At 33.3% G+C, this 18,827-nt stretch overlaps 3 protein-coding genes across 3 annotated transcripts; 1 reads left to right on the top strand and 2 right to left on the bottom strand.

Moving 5' to 3' along the window:
• The first annotated feature begins 3,114 nt into the window (after nt 1-3,114).
• Nucleotides 3,115-6,653, top strand: LOC108487089 (xyloglucan galactosyltransferase MUR3-like). Its single transcript, XM_017791322.2, has one exon. It carries the CDS (start codon nt 3,609-3,611, stop codon nt 5,334-5,336), a length of 1,728 nt encoding a protein of 575 aa, XP_017646811.1. The 5' UTR covers nt 3,115-3,608; the 3' UTR covers nt 5,337-6,653.
• LOC108487167 (auxin-responsive protein IAA11) lies at nt 6,370-9,856 on the bottom strand. Its single transcript, XM_017791435.2, has 5 exons — nt 9,098-9,856; nt 7,891-8,210; nt 7,526-7,661; nt 6,804-6,865; nt 6,370-6,707 (listed from the first exon to the last, which is right to left on the bottom strand). The coding sequence occupies exons 1-5, from the start codon at nt 9,448-9,450 to the stop codon at nt 6,658-6,660; spliced, it is 921 nt and encodes a 306-aa protein (XP_017646924.1). The 5' UTR covers nt 9,451-9,856; the 3' UTR covers nt 6,370-6,657.
• Nucleotides 9,857-13,156: 3,300 nt separating this feature from the next.
• Nucleotides 13,157-17,112, bottom strand: LOC108487489 (hypothetical protein At1g04090-like). The gene is made up of 2 exons (XM_017791845.2): nt 16,719-17,112; nt 13,157-15,254 (listed from the first exon to the last, which is right to left on the bottom strand). The coding sequence occupies exons 1-2, from the start codon at nt 16,921-16,923 to the stop codon at nt 13,678-13,680; spliced, it is 1,782 nt and encodes a 593-aa protein (XP_017647334.1). The 5' UTR covers nt 16,924-17,112; the 3' UTR covers nt 13,157-13,677.
• Between the last annotated feature and the right edge of the window lie 1,715 nt (nt 17,113-18,827).

Genomic DNA, 18,827 nt, shown 5'->3' with positions numbered 1-18,827 from the left:
TTCAATTTGATAAATTTAAAAAAAATTATTGACTTTGACATGCTTAATTTTTTTTTTCTGTTTTCTTATTCGCATTTTGCATCAATTAATTATTTAACCAATAATGTTATGAAATTGTTGGGGAAGAAAAAAAAGGGTAAATTTATATTTTAAGAAAAGACCATAACGGCTTACATTACATGCACATTCTAAAATTGAAAACAGAGTTATGCCTTGAATGTTATAACTGAGATTTCATCCGTCATCTTTAAGATTTAATCTTGTTATAATATTAGAGATTTGAATCTATATCAATTAACTTAAATCAATGCTCTGTGGGCAGCATGCTTAAACGTACTGATCTAATCAACATTAAATATATAGGCAGGCTAGTGAATGGTGGCCAATCCATATTTAGGATATGATTATGCATCCCTAGTTGCCCCACCACATGCCACATTGTAGGCTCCGGCTCACACCCACGCGCTCTCCCTATTGCACACTCCTCGAGACGGCGATAACTCCGTCCATCATCTACCCTTTAACCATTTATCACGTCTTTGTTTTTTTCTCCTTTTCTAGAGCAGTCACGACTTAAAGAAGGAATATATAAACAAATACAAGAAATTGGATGCTGTGCGTGAAAATAATAATAATAATATGTAATAGAGATGATAAAAAAAGTTATTTGATGGTTGAAATTATATGGGTAATTTTTTATTTTTAATTAAAAATGATAAAAATATAATTATATATATTTATAAATTAAATATTTTTAATTTTGAATATCATAATGAATTTTGTTTTATAAATTAGTTATTGTTACCCATATAGTAAAAAAAATTAAAAATATATTTTGTTTCTTATGTTTTTTGTTTATTATTTTTTGTTGCGGTGTCAGCCTCCAGGCCGACTATCGCCCGTCTTTTTCTTTTCCCATTAACACTTTATTTATTTCTTCTTTTCATTCACTACACATGTGTTCTCTTTTTTCAGCCTACAGATATATTTTGTGGGTATTTTTATTATATCCACAAGTTATAATTGACAGATGATGGTGCTTGTCATTTGCTAAACCTCTACTGGCCATCAATAATTTTTCTTGAAAAATTGGCGACTCTTCGTCAACTTCTTAATCTGTTTATGTTTTAAGAGTATTTTAGAAAAATAAATGATTTCACGTGACGATTTGAACCTATGTTGTTTTAAGTTTTATATTTTTTTTTGTTTTTCCATTGTTTAATAAGTTTTCAGTTTTAGAAGTTTTTGTTTGCTTTTATAGCACGTTTTTTAGTCTTACGTATACATGTAGTATTAATTTTACAAGTAATTTTAGGGATGATTTTGTTGTCGTCCTCTCTCTAGTTTGGTGAATGCTCGATTCTTTTGTCGATTTTTGCTCACCGCTTTGGATCATCCGGGGCTAATTTCCTTATCGTATTAAGTGCTTGCAATCACTTTAAATACGTTGTGCTTGAGTTGTGACAAAGTTAATTGTCAATGTATTATAATGTTCTATTGATGCTAAGACTAAAGCCTTTATTGTGTTGACCATCTATGACAAGTGTTTGCTATTTTTTTTTCTGGATTGTATGGTTCCATTCATTGAATGAATTAATAAATTTACCTTTAAAAAAACAAAATATGAAAAAAAAAAGAAGAAAATAGTTGTGGAAGATTCAAAGGATTGCTCAATAAATTGAAAAATAAAGTATTAAACTTTTAATAATAGAATTTATATGTATTGCATTTATTTAGAAATTTTATTTTGTGAATTAGTAAAAATATTGAATACAATTATGTGTCATAAAAGATCTTGATGTTTGGAATTTATTTATTTTTTAATTTTAATCTTATTAATATAATATTTTTATATTATTTTAAATAGTTCTAGATAAATGTTAAATATAATTATTTAAATTTATTTTTTAAAGAAAAGATAATTTATTTCAAATATATGTAAAAAATAACTTAACAAGTTTAAACATGAAGTGATAAGTATATCTACTTGTTCAACATTTTTAGTTGGAATTTTTATATTAATAGAAAAATTAATATGTTTACTCAACACATTTAAAATATTAAATGTTAATTATTTTCATTTTAATGAAGTAAAAAAATTAATAGTTACTCAAACATATCAAGAAAAATAATAATAAAAATATTGTGACAAAAAAGAAAAGTTGCAAAAATGCGTAGGAAATGTAAATTTTATACTTTAAATGAGAGGATAATATGTTTCAACATACTCAAATATTACGTTTTTTCCATAGACAATAATATCGATACCAACTGGACTAAAATTTGATCGACAATTTGTTATAAATTTTATAATTATCAAATAAATTTATTTAATGATTAAAATTCGGTCATTCAAAAATTTTCTTTTTCATTTTTATTTTTGAGGTAAGTACAAGTATTTGTTTTGATATTATTATTCTTCCTATAATAATTAATTGGAATAAACAAATCAAATAATTTTCATTTTCCAATAGGTTTGCTAATTATTATTATTTTAACCATGACCATGATGAATAAATCAAGTACTTAGTTTTAGAGATTAAATACAATATAATTATAAAATAAATAATACATATTCGTAAAACTATAACTAAAATGATATAAAGCTTTATAAATGAATTTTAAAGGAAAGGGAAATTTGAACTTCATTAATTAGAAATAAAATGCCCAGACAATCATAATATTAAGAACTAAATTTCAAAATGCTCCTTTTTGTTTCTTAATTACGTCAAAATTTGCTATTTCCACTTTGTTTATTTCTTTTTCTAAATAAAACAAATTGTCTCTGTCTGGACTACCGGCCCTGGGAAATTTTACCGTAGATCGCATGAACGTGGTTCCACCATTCATCCACTCAACTTCTCCCACGTGTCAAATTACAGTAATACCATTTTCCTAGATTAACCTCGTAGACCGTAACGTTTTTCCACCTTACATGCAAACGGAATTCCGGGAATTAGAATTTTCGAAATTTGAACACGTCATCTCGTGACTCCACGTGGCTAGATCCCAGCGGCTACCGACACTATACAGCCCCAGTCGGCGCACAATGCTAATTTGCGCCGCCCTATACGCGCTCTATAAGTATATAGTCTTTCTCTCTACTCCCCCTCCATTTCCAGCTCCTGAACTCAGTCAAATTATTTTCCGAGAAAATAAAATAAAAGAAAATCACTTGCAAGTCCTTTTTCTTGGAATTAAAAAATTCTCTTGAAATATTTGCAGTTAATTTGTTGGTAAAAGTCAGCCAAAAGATCCGTAACTATATCACGGCAATCTCTCAGTTTTCGCTACCTCCATTATTGCATATAATCCCATCTCTACTATATATCCGCTCTAATTCTCATTTCCTTTTTCCAGTTTTTATTAGAATTTTGTTTTTTTTTTTAGTTGTAAAGTTCTAGTCCTTTTTTTTTCTTCTTTTTTTGGGATCTCTGCTCGAAACTCAGGTCTTACTGTACCTTTCTTTTTAAGCAGACGAATTGAGATTCAGGGTTTTGGGGGGTTTTGTTAAGGTTTTTTATTTTTTCATATCAAGTGAGAAAGCTGGCTTTTTTTGGGGGGGTGCTTTTCGGGGGATCTGTTGATCAGGTGGTGATCGAACTCTGATGAGACGCCGTCCAGGGGCGTTGGCTCCTTTCGAAGCAATGGAGAAAGGTTCCCCTAAGAATCAACAAACCCGGCTCTGTTTTTTAGCTTCGTTATCAGCATTTTTCTGGATTTTGCTTTTCTATTTCCATTTCGTAGTTCTAGGACGGAGCACCACAATTGAGGACTCGGTTCCATCGCCACCGTTCAAACTAGAGTCTCCTATCGTCAATGTCGAGTCCATCCCTGCTCGGGTGACCAAGGAGAAACCACCAGTGGTGAAACCCGTTATGAATACGGCGACTGAAAAGGTGGTAACTTATCCGTTTATGAGAGCTTTAAGGACGGTGGAAAACAAGAGTGATCTGTGTGGGGGAAGGTACATTTATGTGCACAATCTTCCTCCGAGGTTCAATGAGGATATGCTTAAGGAGTGTAAGAGTTTGAGCCTTTGGACTAATATGTGTAAGTTTACGAGTAATGAAGGGCTTGGTCCACCACTCGAGAATGTGGAAGGGGTGTTTGAGAATACTGGGTGGTACGCCACCAACCAGTTTGCGGTGGATGTGATATTCAATAATCGAATGAAACAGTATGAGTGCTTGACCAATGATTCATCAATCGCAGCTGCAATATTTGTGCCCTTTTATGCGGGGTTTGATATTGCAAGGTACCTTTGGGGATACAATATCTCGAGGCGGGACGCCGCCTCGCTCGATCTGGTTGACTGGCTGATGAAGAGGCCTGAGTGGGGTATAATGGGAGGGAAGGATCATTTCCTGGTAGCTGGGAGGATCACATGGGATTTCAGGAGATTGACCGAGGAGGAATCTGATTGGGGTAATAAGCTTCTGTTTTTACCTGCTGCAAGGAATATGTCAATGCTGGTGGTCGAATCGAGCCCTTGGAATGCAAATGATTTTGGGATTCCATATCCAACATACTTCCATCCTGCAAAGGATGAGGAAGTCTTTGTATGGCAAGATCGGATGCGGAATCTGGAGCGGAAATGGCTTTTCTCTTTCGCAGGTGCACCTCGTCCCGGTAACCCCAAGTCGATAAGAGGGCAGATTATTGATCAATGCAGGCAGTCCAAGGTGGGCAAGTTGTTGGAATGTGATTTTGGGGAGAGCAAGTGTCATTCACCAAGCAGTATAATGCAGATGTTCCAGAGCTCCCTGTTCTGCTTACAGCCTCAAGGAGATTCATACACACGAAGATCTGCTTTCGACTCAATGTTGGCTGGTTGTATTCCTGTCTTCTTCCATCCTGGCTCGGCATACACACAGTACACTTGGCACCTTCCGAAGAATTATACTACATATTCAGTGTTCATCCCAGAGGATGATATTCGTAAACGGAATGTTAGTATAGAGGAGAGGCTTAGTCAAATTTCTCCTGAGCAAGTGAAGATCATGAGAGAGGCAGTCATAAATCTCATTCCAAGGTTAATATATGCTGATCCTCGCTCTAAATTGGAGACTCTTCGAGATGCTTTCGATGTTGCTGTAGATGCGGTGATCAATAAAGTCACTAAGTTGAGGAGGAACATCATCCAAGGTCGTACCGAATATGATAACTTTGTGGAGGAGAACAGTTGGAAGTACGACTTATTAGACGAAGGACAGCGCGAGGTCGGAGCTCACGAATGGGATCCTTTCTTCTCAAAACCAAAGGACGAGCAGAGAGATCAATCTGCCGAAGCTGCGAAAAATTCTTGGAAGAACGAGCAGAGAGATCAATCATAAATGGAAGTTGGTGAAGCAGCATATATAAGTTGATCTAAAGCTTTGCAGTCTCCCAGTGGCAAAACAAGAGTTCCTTGTAAGTGCCTTGATATGCATCAACTATAGATGTTTGCCACCAGGCATATCAGGCTCTCTTGGCCTTGTTTCAAACAAAAACATATATACATAATCCCAGCACCAAACATAGTTCTTATATAGTTTTCTCCTTTTGAGCTCACGTATTTTTGCTTATTGATTCTTTGAAATGTTTTGTGCTTGTCATACAAATTCGTACAAGAAATAATTACTAATGACTTTGTTTTTTTTTTTTTGCTTCAGTCTCTCTGGGGGTTTTGTAATCAGCTTTTGTGATTCCATTGTACCATTTTACTATATTCCTTTTGCCATGTCTGTTAATTATCATAATCTTATAGCATTTCTTAGCTTTTAGTCAGTTACGTCAAGTAAAATGGGGGACAACTTCCATTATGTTCCCAAATACAGTAGTTTTTTGAGCATAAAGTTCCACACTATAGAACATCTGCATTGCCTCAGGAGTCAATCATCGAATGACTATATCAGTTGTGCTGTTGGTGAAGGCAAACATGATTTGTTGTTTTTCACATGCCTGTATTTACATTTATTGGTTCTTGGGTTACATTGACCAGGACAAAAGAACAAAAATGCATCTGGGTGTGAGCTGGATGATGGCTTTAGTATTTAGATGAACAAAAATAACTGGAGCCAGCAAATCCACAGATGGGATGGATTTACAGGCTTGATGCTTTCACTTGGAACTTTCCCACCGAAAGATTTGGAAAGAAAATGATCATAAATCTGGGTTTAAAACTTTTGATTCAAATATCGATGTCCAAAGCTGACACCATCACGGCTGAAACTCCCCATTGCTTCATTTGAATTGGACAAACAGCTGGCTCCTTGAACCGTGTTTTGGTTGCCAAGTTTGCTACTATAACTTATTGCTTTCCGAATCTAAAAGCAAAACATCAATCTTTTGTATGAACAAGAACTTAAAAAAAAAATTGAAAATTGATTTTCATGGATGGAAAAAACACCCGTATGATTTTACTCTATATGGAAGTGGAACAACCCTTTATGTTTGAATTGTTGTTTTTGGAATATATATTACATTGAAAAACTAATGACTTTGAAAACCTATGGTGACTATTCCTAACATGTAATCAAATAATACAAACAAACAGAGAGCTACAAAGGTTCAAACTTTGCTAAAGTCAAAATGCTTTTAACTATGTTGTATTTCTTTTCTGCTTTGGATAGCATGTCTTATTCGTGTTATGGTCGGCTTTGAGAGAATAGTATTCTAGTTGGGCTTGCTTCTTTGCCTCTGGTTCCTTCCTTGTAACATTGGAGCTGCAAATTATGAATTGTGGAGTAAACCTTAGCTATGAATGGAGAAGCAACGTAAACACATTCAGATGAGAGTTTATGAATTACGAATCTACGTACCCAATCCGGTTGCCTCTGATGTCCTCATGATTCTAAGCCTCTTCACGGAACTAACGAACAGCCTGAGTCGAACCAGAGAAGATTCATATATATTAAGACAAGTGGTAAACTTTGATCCATATGCATCTCTATATCTTACTTTTTTTCCATACGCATCTCTAAATCTACTTTTTTACTATCTGCAAATAAATTTAGCTTTATCTGAACTGGAAATTAAGGGCCAAGGAATCCATGTATTATAGGCTTTTTAACCTCTTCAAGGTGTTCACTTTATTGTCATGAAGCTCTCTAATTAAGCCCCTTTATACTTAAAAAACAGACATAAATCCGCACATCGAGGTGTCCATACATAGTAACATACTATGGTGTCCCTAAATGAAGCCTCCCTCACAAGCTTGACACGATGACCATCGACTTCAGGAAGCCCTCCCACTTTGGTACCTAAACTCATTTTCATCTTAGTTTACCCCAACAGAAAAAATTACCAATAACAACATGACATGTGGCACGTTCTCATTGGGTGCCGGTAATTCCCGGAGTAAAATGAAACAAAAATGATAGTTCAAGTACCAAAATGGAACAAAAAAGATTTAGGTACCAAAGTGAGAAAAATGATATAATTCATGTGCCAAATCATGATATAAGCCTTTAAAAAATGTCAAGCGGGTGAGGCCATGGTAAAAGTCATATGTAAAGTGAGTGACAATTGAAAATATACATACTCCCAAGGAACATCTCCAACAAGCATCCAGTCACCCTCTTTGTCCTTGTAAGTAAGTGCAAAGTCAGAAGATACATCCAGCAGTTTCGAAGGTCTTGTTAGTTTATTTGTCATACCATGCTCCAGCGCCCTTGATCCTAATCACAGAAATTGTAACATTCATAAAAGAGAATCATGCAGCATGCTTCAATGACCATCTAACAGAATATCTTAAGAATGCAGAATCAATTTGTTTAAAATTCTATATATCAGTTAAGAAGTGGTCAGCATATAGCGTACAGCATCCTGCAGTCAGTACTTAAATAGGCACTTACTAGTTAAGTCGTCATTTGAAAGTCAAAACAAAACAAAATAAGGAAACCTCACCTACTTGACTAACACTTGGGGCCGTTTCGAGAAACATATCTTCCAGAGTTTTAGCCAACTTCTCATAGGATCCATGGGCATTCAAATCAACCTTCCTTCCAATTGGAATCCCATCCATATTCACCTTCACGAAAAGAGATTTTCTGAGCTTAGCGTTACCGTTGTTCTGGTAGCTGCCGATGGTACTCTTCTCAACCATAGAGGTCTCATTTTTAGGGTTCTCCATTTTTGAGTTAAACCCTTCAGCGGGAAGTGCTTTTGCTTGGTTACCCATGCTATTTATTCTATGAGTTTGGACAGGAGGCCACCCCACAAGTTGACTGTTTTAAATTCAAGGAAAATAAGACATGTTAAAAGGGGAAATATCAGCTAAGATAAGGTTCAAAAGCTGCCAATAAGTAATTAACACCTGACCACCACGACTCAATAGTATGTTAACATGAAAAAAAAAAAAAAGCTTTCAGCTACTCATGAAGTACCAAAAAGGTTACTACAAAAGAATAAATGTACACTTTAAAACTGGTCTTGATGGCTCCAAACATGCAGTTTTGTATATAAAGTGGTGTACCGAAAAACTTCCCCTCGACTTGCTGGGAATTGGTTTTGCTCTTAAGACTTGGTGGTTCAATTACATAATATTGGGGCAATCAACAGTTTTATGCTTTACCCTGTTAGAAGAAAGATGAGCTGAGAGAGATAATAACCAATCATCTGATCAAAAGATCGTATCACCGACAAAGTGGAACATGTATTCAAATCAGAATTGTGATCTATCATCATTTATATCTTGAAGATAAGCATATTCACTAATTAGTTTGTTTGCCCTTCCAAAATGACCCATCTTAAGGAAAGTGGAAGTACCCCAAATTCATATACAAACCTGAACAACCTAACAATTTTGTATGACCCCCAAAATGACTCATCTTAAAATAGAGTGAAAACATCCCAGATCATACAAAATCTTGATTAACCTAAGCTTCTCTATTTGGATGTTTTCTAGCTTTCACCTGATCTTGTATTTATAGTACTAAAGTTCTGTAATTGATGAGATACATACCTTAGAAAGGTAAACTAAGTGTCACCACAGAATTTAGGAAAGCATATCAATTTAGGAAATATACCAAGAAGATAACCGTATTCAGGATATAAAATTCATGGCAGGGACCTAATAAAGTAATTTACAGGGAATCCTGAAATTAGACCATACCTAAAGCCATTAGCAGCAGCCATGGAATCAGCAGTCCTCTTGGTCTTAGCTGTGACATCAGCTCTACTTAAAGAAGATGGTGATGAAGAAGAAGAAGAAGATGGAGAAGCAGCAGAAAAAACCAGAGAAGGGAGATCCTTAGCAGTCAAAATCCTAGCAAATTGACTACTCTTTGAAACATGATGCATCTTAAAACTACCACCACCACCACCAAGGCTCAACCCAAGACCCAACTCCAACTCAGACTGATCAGGGCATGAAGAATCCTCCGAGGATAACACCATGTTTTCCTCCCTTGACACAGTGGACACTGACCCACTTTCTGAACCACCATCACCAACACCTCCTTGCATTGAAAAAGAAAACTGAATTTCCTGGTTCTTCAACCAAAGTTTCAAACTTTTTAAAGGGCAGGAGTTAGGAGACAAGATAGAGAGATTAATTAGAAGTAAAGTTTGTAACTTTATAGAGAAAAGTAGAAAGCAAAGAGGGAACAAAGATGGGATTGAGGGGGATATAGAAAGAGTTGTCAAGCTACAATTTGGTGGGTATAGGGAAACCTGGAAAAGCAAGAAAATGTCAAGTTGGGAAGGTGTTGGATACGGTGGTGGTGGCGCTGTTGTTTGTTGTCATTGCGTTGAGGGCCCCTACCTTGTCTGCATATATGCGCCTCCATTTCCATTAATGTTTTTCTTTCTTTTTTTCCTAATCTAAACCTTCTTTCCTTTAAAAAATAGCACACTTTGATTTGATTTCTTCCCTTTAGCTTTGTTTCTATATATAATAAGATGCTATTAGGTTATCTCTCTATGTCTGTCCATGTCTATAATAATAATATGAGAGATTTAAGATATTGAAAGTGATAATCCAGTTTCTCTTTAAATATATTTGTTAAGAAAAATAGAATTTTAAGTTATTTTTATGGTTTTCCTATATACTAATTTTTTTGTTATTTTTGGTATACTTTATTTATTTGGTATATTAAAATTTTATTATTTTATACGGTTAAAAGTGACACGGAATAATCAAAAATAACATGTAACGTGCACATGAAACTTATGCTAACATACATGAACTCGTTTTTAATGGTAAAATTAATGAAATTTTAAATAAAAAAATTTGTTTACTTTTTAATCTAATGTACATTGACTTATTTACTCATTTATTAAGTAGATGGACAAAATGCAATCGATACTTTTAAAATTCATTATTAAAATAAAATTAAAATTATAAATTATATTTATTATATTAATAATTTATTATAAGACTAAATATAAATAATTAAATATGTATGTTTAATAATATTGAAAAATATAATATTTTAAATATTTTAAAAATAAAAAAATTATTATCAGATAATAATATTAAACTTGATTTAAGTTAATTTTATAAAAAATAAAATTATCTATAGATGAGTTTTTTTCAAAAATAACTTAAGCTTTTAAAAAGGTAAGTCATTTTACAAAAAAAAGTTTATTTTACCTTGACCTGTAAGTTATTTTCCCTTGAACAAACTATTTCCTGTAAAATAAACGCAAGAAAATATATAAAATATTTTTTGTACAACTTTTTACATATAAACAAATGGACCCTTAATATAAAAACTTTCATGATACTTTTATCGTTATGCTAATATAATAATTGTTTTGGATGAATATTAGCAAAATGCGAGAAAATGAAGTGATTAAAATTTTATTAATCCATTTTTCTTCCTCGTTTTCCATAAAATTTTTTTGATTAAACGTTTTCCATTATTTTTAATTAAATCCGAGTGTTGTAATTTTATTTTAGGAAAGTTTTAAAAGAATGGTAACCTAATTTGCTTAACGAAAAATGAGTACGCAAAATATAAACTAAACATCATCGACTATCTAGCCGGCCACAATTTCAACCAAAATTGGCAGACAATCTTTAGAGATTGAATATTTCTATTAAATTACCCTACAGCTTCACAATCTTTAAGGATGGATTATTCGATTAAATTATCCAAAATTGGCAGTCATTTAACCTCAGCTTAATTCATCCAATATTTTATGAATTATTATTTCGATTAAATAATAAGAAAATATTTTATACCTCATAAGTGAAGGTAAGGTGTAGAAAAGAAATTTTAATTAAGAGTTTATATATTATTTGATGTTTGATTTTATTTCAATATTTAATTTGGTATTTGAATTTTGTGTTAATTTAGTACTTAAATTTAATTTTAATATACAATTTAGTGTTTAACTTTTTTTAAATTGATAATTTAAGTTTTTATATTGATTAAACACTTAATTTGACTTACATGTACAATTTGATAGCGAATTTGTTTTCCAATTAAGTATTTATGTATTTTTTTATAATAGCACATGTGTCCAATATTGATTAGATTATATGATGTTGCTTGCAGAGGCATAACTAGGGAGGTGGCGGCGGTCTTAATCCTCTAAAATAAAATAAAAATTCATCTAAACCATTTAAATTTTTAAAATTTTAAGTTAATAAATGTAAAATTATACTTTGGAGTCCTTAAAATGATAAAAATATAATTTAATTATTTAAAAATTATAAAATATAAACTATTAAAATGATGAAATTATATTTTTATTATTATAAAATTACAATTTAATTCCACTCTTTAAAAGATTTTTAACTTCACCCTTATTGCTTAGTCTCAATATTATATAATCAAACTTAACTACCAAATTATAGTATAAAATAATATATTAACTAAAAAATAACATATTTCAAGAGAACCGAATAGTATATTAATAGGAAGAATTACAAATTATGTTTGGAGAATATGGCCCAGGCCTAGACATTTTCTTAGATGCGAACGACAAGGGTGGGCCCCAGAACCAGAAGGTTCGACACGTGGCAGATGGACCCACCCCTCATTTGAAGCATAAACATCAAACTCTAAGCAAAATCCCCAAAGCACACGATTTTTGAATAAAAGACTTTGGACACTTGAAAAATGGAAAGGTATATTTTAAAAATATAATAGAAATTTTAATTTAATGTAAAAACATAAGCATAAATATGATTCTATTTTATTTTAATAAAGAAATAAAATGATTAATTAACGGGCATCAACCATCAATCAGTCAAAAAAAGAAAAAAGGTAGAAGAAAAAACAGGTTTGTCCTTCTGCTGTTTTAATTTTGAGGCGATGGTGTGATAGCTTTTGTCTGGTATTGACTTTTTCATACGGTCCTGTCTTGGGATCTTGGGACATAGTCCGCGCTGCCCTTTATTTTTGTTTATGTGGATGGGTCCCAGCTAAGACGCGATTAGTTAGAGCAAAACTATGATTATATGTTTTAGCGCCTGTCCTTCTCGTTACCGGACACGTGGTTGATCACCTTTTGTGATTGCGACACCTGTATTCTAGATCTTCTCGAGGGGGGTTGATATTTGTAACCATCATAATTTGGTGTGGAATCGTGTTGATGAAGCCGCTTTTCCTGTCATTTTTATGAAAATGAAATGATGTTTGTTTTGTGTTTTAACTTTTCAAGGTGTTAATAAATGATGATTAATTTGTGTTCACATTTTCGATCTTCAAATTATATGGTTTAATAATTCATGAAAAATCTTTTTTTAAATCTTAATAAAAATACATAATTTATTTTTAAGAACCACATCCTATCAATATAATCTTTTTAATATATATTTATTTTGTAATTTGATTTTTCTTTGCTTGTTTTATTGAGTTGATGTGTTATAAATAGCATTCTATGAATATAATTAAAAATATGTAAAAATCGAAAAAGTATTAGTCCTAATAAATTATATTTTTCTATTTTATTTAAAATGAATAAATTAATCATAATAGATTATATCAAAAATTAAATTAAATTAATCATTTTTGTTAAAATTTATAATATATGCCCAATATGCAAGCAAGTGATTTCAACCAACTTTTAAACTTATTTATAAAAAATATAAATATTAAAAACTAAAAATATCACACATTCTTTACACTGTTTTTTTACACCATTATATATATATATATATTGAAAATAGTCTTTAATTGATACCTATCAAAACTTGAAATAGAAGAAAAGAGATTGATTTATTCCAAGAGAGTTGAATTCATGATGCATAAAATAAACAAATATTCATGAGTAAAACATGTGAAAAAGAAAACACGAAAACAGTTCCAATTGTAGAATTAATCAATACATTTATCAATTTTTGTATATGATTTAAACATCATCTTCATCATTGGCTCAAACAAGGAAACCTGCAGCAACCCTTGCAATCTCAATTCTAGTCTATGTTGATTTCGCTTTCCATTCTTTTCTTAAAATACACGTGCTTCATACATATCGAGTTATGACCTTAGAAGAAGCAACCTCTAAAATATAGGAAGAGGTTAAAGAAAAGAAAAACTAGACATATCCGTAACCCATACTTCTACCCGTGTCCGACTAATTTACTTACCAGCATTTCAAAAGAAGCCCAACAGTCCAATATTTGTACAAGAATGAAAGATGTACAAAATTACAGTACCTGCTATGCACTTATGATGAACACAACAGCAACAGATAGGTAACAACAAGAGTTGATTGAGATTGGAGGCTACCGGAAAACTAGCCTCTTTCATCGCCTACCCAATTGTTCTTCTCCTTAGGCCCAGTAGGGCCTTCCTCTCCATAGAGCTCAACTGGAAGCTTGATGAAAATGTTTGCCATGGAATACCGAAGCACCAAAGGCAAAATACTAACATCGTAGACAATAGTTGGACCCCATTTTCTCATGAACTGCAACCAACCTGGCTCAGAAACAACTCCATCTCCAAGATACTCAGCTGCTACAAGTTCGTAATGAGTACTTGAATCTACAAAGAAATTACTACGAGCGACATCGTTTCTAATCCCAAGTCCTAGTTTTCCAGAACCCTGAATATAAGTCCCTGGGTGAGGAAAGGTTGCGTGTCCGTTTTTTGATGAGTAAACAATAGCTTTATTTCCTTGTATGTACTCCAAATCATAAGCATTAACCCATACACCACCACTGTGCTGAGAAAAGTATATGCTCCAGAGCTCTCCAGTAAAGTTGCAGATACGGAGAGTAAAATGCTCCCAATCACCCACATGCTGACCAATTTTGCTAAGTGAATAATTCATAACACCAACTTTAAGAGTTGCAGGCCCATTAAAGGGGCAGAAAATCCACATAGCAATATCAGTGAAAGTCCCACCAAGAGCTGGCTTCACATGTACGTAAAGTTTAGCACTTCCTAAATTTCCTGATTTAACACTATTTTTCCTATCACCACTAGGCAAGTCTATCCAAAATTCGCCATCGTTTCTTCCACCACTCGGCAGATTTGACCCATCAACATCAATTGACTGGCCTACCGAGTCACCCTTTCTGAACAGAAGTGCTCCATTCTCGAAAAACCATGAAACAGAAGAAGGCATGTAGATCTCATCAGGATGGAAGAAGACAGTAGGTCCATAGTGCTTTATTAGCGCATGAATCTGATCACAGTTTGGCATTGCATGTAGCGTAGGATCTAAATTCTTCAAGCATGCTATAGGCAGCTCTTGTCCAGGAACCCAACAGCTATTGCAAGAAAAAGTCCCGACAGAAACACCTCTCCCCAGCATCCCTCGATGAGAAGGTCTTGTGCTCCAAACCTGAAACGGAAACTCTGAAAATCTAGTACCAACATTGAGTATAACTTGATAATTTTCACATCGTTCTGTCAGGTCAGCTCGAACACATCTCACTTTATCTAATTTGGGCTTCTTAGGAGAGCAAGTGACCAAATAACCGATGGACTTATAACCCTCAGGAGGCTGAGGCAACCAGAAGAAACCACAGCCTTGAAGTCTTTCCTCACTCCCATCATTAGAACTCCAAACTAATGTATAATCAACAGGCACTCTAAGGGCTGGTGAGGCTATACCGGTGGAGATATGCGTGGATTCTGATTTGAAAGGAATTTCACGAGCAACAAGAACAAAACCTCTAAAAGGCTGGTCATTAGATTGACAATAATAGCCAAGGCTATAAAATCCATCAGGTATTCCAATTGGTTTATAAAATGTAACACCTTTTTTGTCATCCTGTGTATTGTTGCTCCAGATGAACTTAAATCTTGAGACTTTAACAGCTTCAAGTTCTCCAAGATTTATTTTTCCCAAAGCAAATCCTTGACCTGAAAATTGAGACAGGCAATTAAGACATTTACATGATAAGTCAAATTAAAAAGGCTAACCAAACTACATCACACAAATTGAACTTCTGGCTTGAATAGAAGAAGTCTCCACTAGTTTTATTTTATTGGCCTCTACTCTGGACAATGTGGAAGACCACATCAACAACGAAGTTTCAAAACCAGACCCTACAAAAATATATCTAACGTGCTGATAGAAAGGGATTCCAGTCAACAATGGTGAAACAAAGATATTCTGATGAAAATTATAGGAAAGTGCGCAAGTTACTGTGGAAAAAGAAACTGGTGTAACTGTAACCTATTTGTTTAAATTGATAAGCAGCTTTTAAAGATAAGTCAGTGGAGAAACAATCACAGAATGAAAAGTAATCATTAAAAGGAAGACGACCATGAATCAGGATTGGAAAAGGTCAATAATATTTCATAAACAGACACAATCCAGTCAAGCTTAGACTAATAAAATTAACAAAAAAAAAAAAAGACAATACAAGCAACAGTTAAAAACAAGTAAACAAAATAATAAACAGTTCTAGAAATTAAAGTTGCTAATATTCAACGAAAACAACTGGAAGTCCTATCCTTGCTCAAAGGTGGTACAATTGAGAAGCCTCTTACATACAAAGACTAGTAGGGGGTCGCCATGCAGAGTTCAAGGGGTAAAATTCTTTCAAAAGGATGATTGCAAAAGCATGGTTCTGAAGATTTGTGGTGTGTCAAACTTATATACCATCTAAAAGGAGAACAGGAGAAGCATCAGAACATATGCCTTGATGGCAAGACTTCTCATTTAGGTTCAGCAGTCTCTCATTCAATTGCCTTTTCAAATGTAGCAAATCAGCCTATAAATAAACTCCTTTGGTATAGCTACATCATAAATGAAGATGTCTTAGCGTGCTAATCCTCCTTGTTATTTGAGAAGTTTCTCTGATTTTGATCTTGTTCTTTTTTTCTGGTTTCTGCTTCTACATTTGCTACTCCTTTTACTTACGACAGCAGAGTTGCTCCTGCTGTCTTTTAAATATATCAAATTATTCAAGTATTAAAGAACAACAAAAATTAGAACTGAATGCCACAATAAAAACCAAATTCCTAGGAACAAGCTGAATTTTTCAATTCATTCTATAAGAGGAAACATTAACCCGCCTTTGCAGTTCCCTAATGATCAATAAAGCCGTCTTCTCACATAAATTGACAACTTCACCAATATATTTATACACTGATAAAAAAGTATACATCAGTAGAGGAATTACCCTATCAGTCAGAATATAAAAGGAGGGAAAAAATTCTAAAAATGCAGCCTACTAATAAGATGAACTTGAGCCCAGAAAAACAATGAACCAAAAAGAAAGCAAACCCATTAGCGAAACACACGAAACGAAGAAACCCCAAATTACAAAAACGCAATTTTTTTTTATTCTTTTTAGCTTTCAAGTTAAAATGCAGTACCATGAGGCCATGGAGGAAGCGGGGCTGGAAGCGAGAAGGTTTGAGGCTCGGAAGGCGCCAATTGATCCGTCCTTTTCCTGTAGAAACGTTGGCACCCAAACATTTCCTGTTTTGATCTCAACAACAAGCTCTGCAGACGGAAACTTTTGGTGATGATGATGATGACGACGACGACGACGATGATCGCCAAAATAGTTGGCATCATTTAAATTATTCCCGAACTGTCAAAATTCGCGGGTCGCCTTCTTTATTCCACGCAATGCAATCATTTTCTTGTCCATTAATTATAACTTGGACCACTGTCGGTGTCATGCTGCTTCTCTTTCAAGTCTTCACGTTTCCAACTCTCTAACGCCACTTGGATTCTTTGTTTTTCTCTTCTTTTCTTCTCATTTTCCTTAATAAAATATATATAAAATAACTTTAATCTTAATAAGTTTTTATTTTAATTAAAGTTGTTTCGAATGGGCTAAAACATATTACACCATAAGGGGTTATGTGTAATTTTAAAATTATATAAAAATAATTAAAAAAACTTATAATAAAAATATTTAAAAATAAAAATAATAGATTTCAAAGATCATTAGTTTTTAATCTAATTAGTTTGTCCAGCTTAGTTAAATAAATTATTAAAAGTAAAAATAAAGAAAAATTAACTTAACCAATTTTTTAACTCAGTGCAACTAGTTTACAAGTCAGTTAATCTAACTCCTTATTTTAGACTAATATCTCTAATAATTCTCTGATCGATTCTAAAACCAGTAAGTTCAAAGGTATTTCCTTCCTGGTGGGAAATGAATCATACCTTGAACATTATCTCAATCTTCATCTTAAGGCAGCTAGCTCAAGACCTTTTTCATATACAGAAAGTCGATAGAATAAAAACAAACTCCCTGCTTGAGGGGTCGATTGGTGATTAGTTATGTAATGCATGGATGGGATAAATGTGTAAGGGTCTCTAAGCTCATCAACATCAATGCAAATTCGGGCTAAATAATTGAAATATCCGCCATAAGCGTCCTATCATGGAAGGAGTTGGGTTTGAAATACCGGGCTCATTGTCAAACTACCATGACAGACCTGCTTCGTATGCGAGTTAGGCAAGTACGCCAGGTTGGGCACGTATTCAGTGATGTTTCTATCGATGACTCCATTGTATGCATCATTGCGTAAACTAAAAATGTTATCCTTGCTGAATAAGATATGGTATACCATAGATAGTATACCAATTGTAGTATGCTTGTGATGGTGCAAAATTATCATCCAGAATCCATGCACCCCAATGATAAGTTCAAGATGACTGTCTTAATGGTTGAGCCATTTTTATAAACATCAAGCCAATAACGCTCCAACCTCTCACGCAAGCAACCTTATGAAGCCCATCTAAGTTCCTCGGTTCCCTTGAAATGTCTTGCACCATATCAAACTCTAGTAAAATCAGTCTTCTTTATAACAGACACTTACTTTAATAACATTACGCTATAGCAGGTAAATTTATAGAAGAATAAGTTTTTTATGTTTTATTTTAACGTCTATAATAGTTATTTCACATATAATAGCAACATTCGTAGTTATGAAATACGTTATTTCTTAAATTAATTCTTTGTAACAATATATGGTCTGAATTTTTAACTCAAATTATAGGTATAGCATATAAACAAACCTATTAATTATCATTTATTAAATGAAAATGATCTTAATTAAAATATTATTTGAATAAAATGATTAAATTTCATGTGAAGAAATTTAATAATTGATAATACTCTAAAATGACGTATTTTTATATATTAATCATGTGTTTATTTTGAGCTTGAGCCTACTAATTTGAGCTATTTATGTCTTTTTATCTTTTAGGGACTAAATTGGAGGCGAAAAGTAAATTCAAGGGAAAAAGCGTCAATTTGGAGATTAAATGGGCCAATATGCAACGTGGGACAAATATGGTGCCAAAAGTGCGAACATGGAAGGCACAAGGACTTAAAAGCAAATAGAAGAGATTTTATTTTGGAAGACTCTATTTTATTTTATTCTATTAGGATAATTAATATTAAGATAATTATTAGGATTATTCAAAATTTAGGATTTTATTTTAATTATCTTTGTTTATCT

The sequence above is a fragment of the Gossypium arboreum genome, chromosome 11 (assembly GCF_025698485.1).
Source record: "Gossypium arboreum isolate Shixiya-1 chromosome 11, ASM2569848v2, whole genome shotgun sequence".
NCBI lineage: Eukaryota > Viridiplantae > Streptophyta > Magnoliopsida > Malvales > Malvaceae > Gossypium > Gossypium arboreum.
The sequence above is the reverse complement of the archived record's forward strand: the minus strand, read 5'-3'. Positions and strand labels throughout refer to the sequence as shown.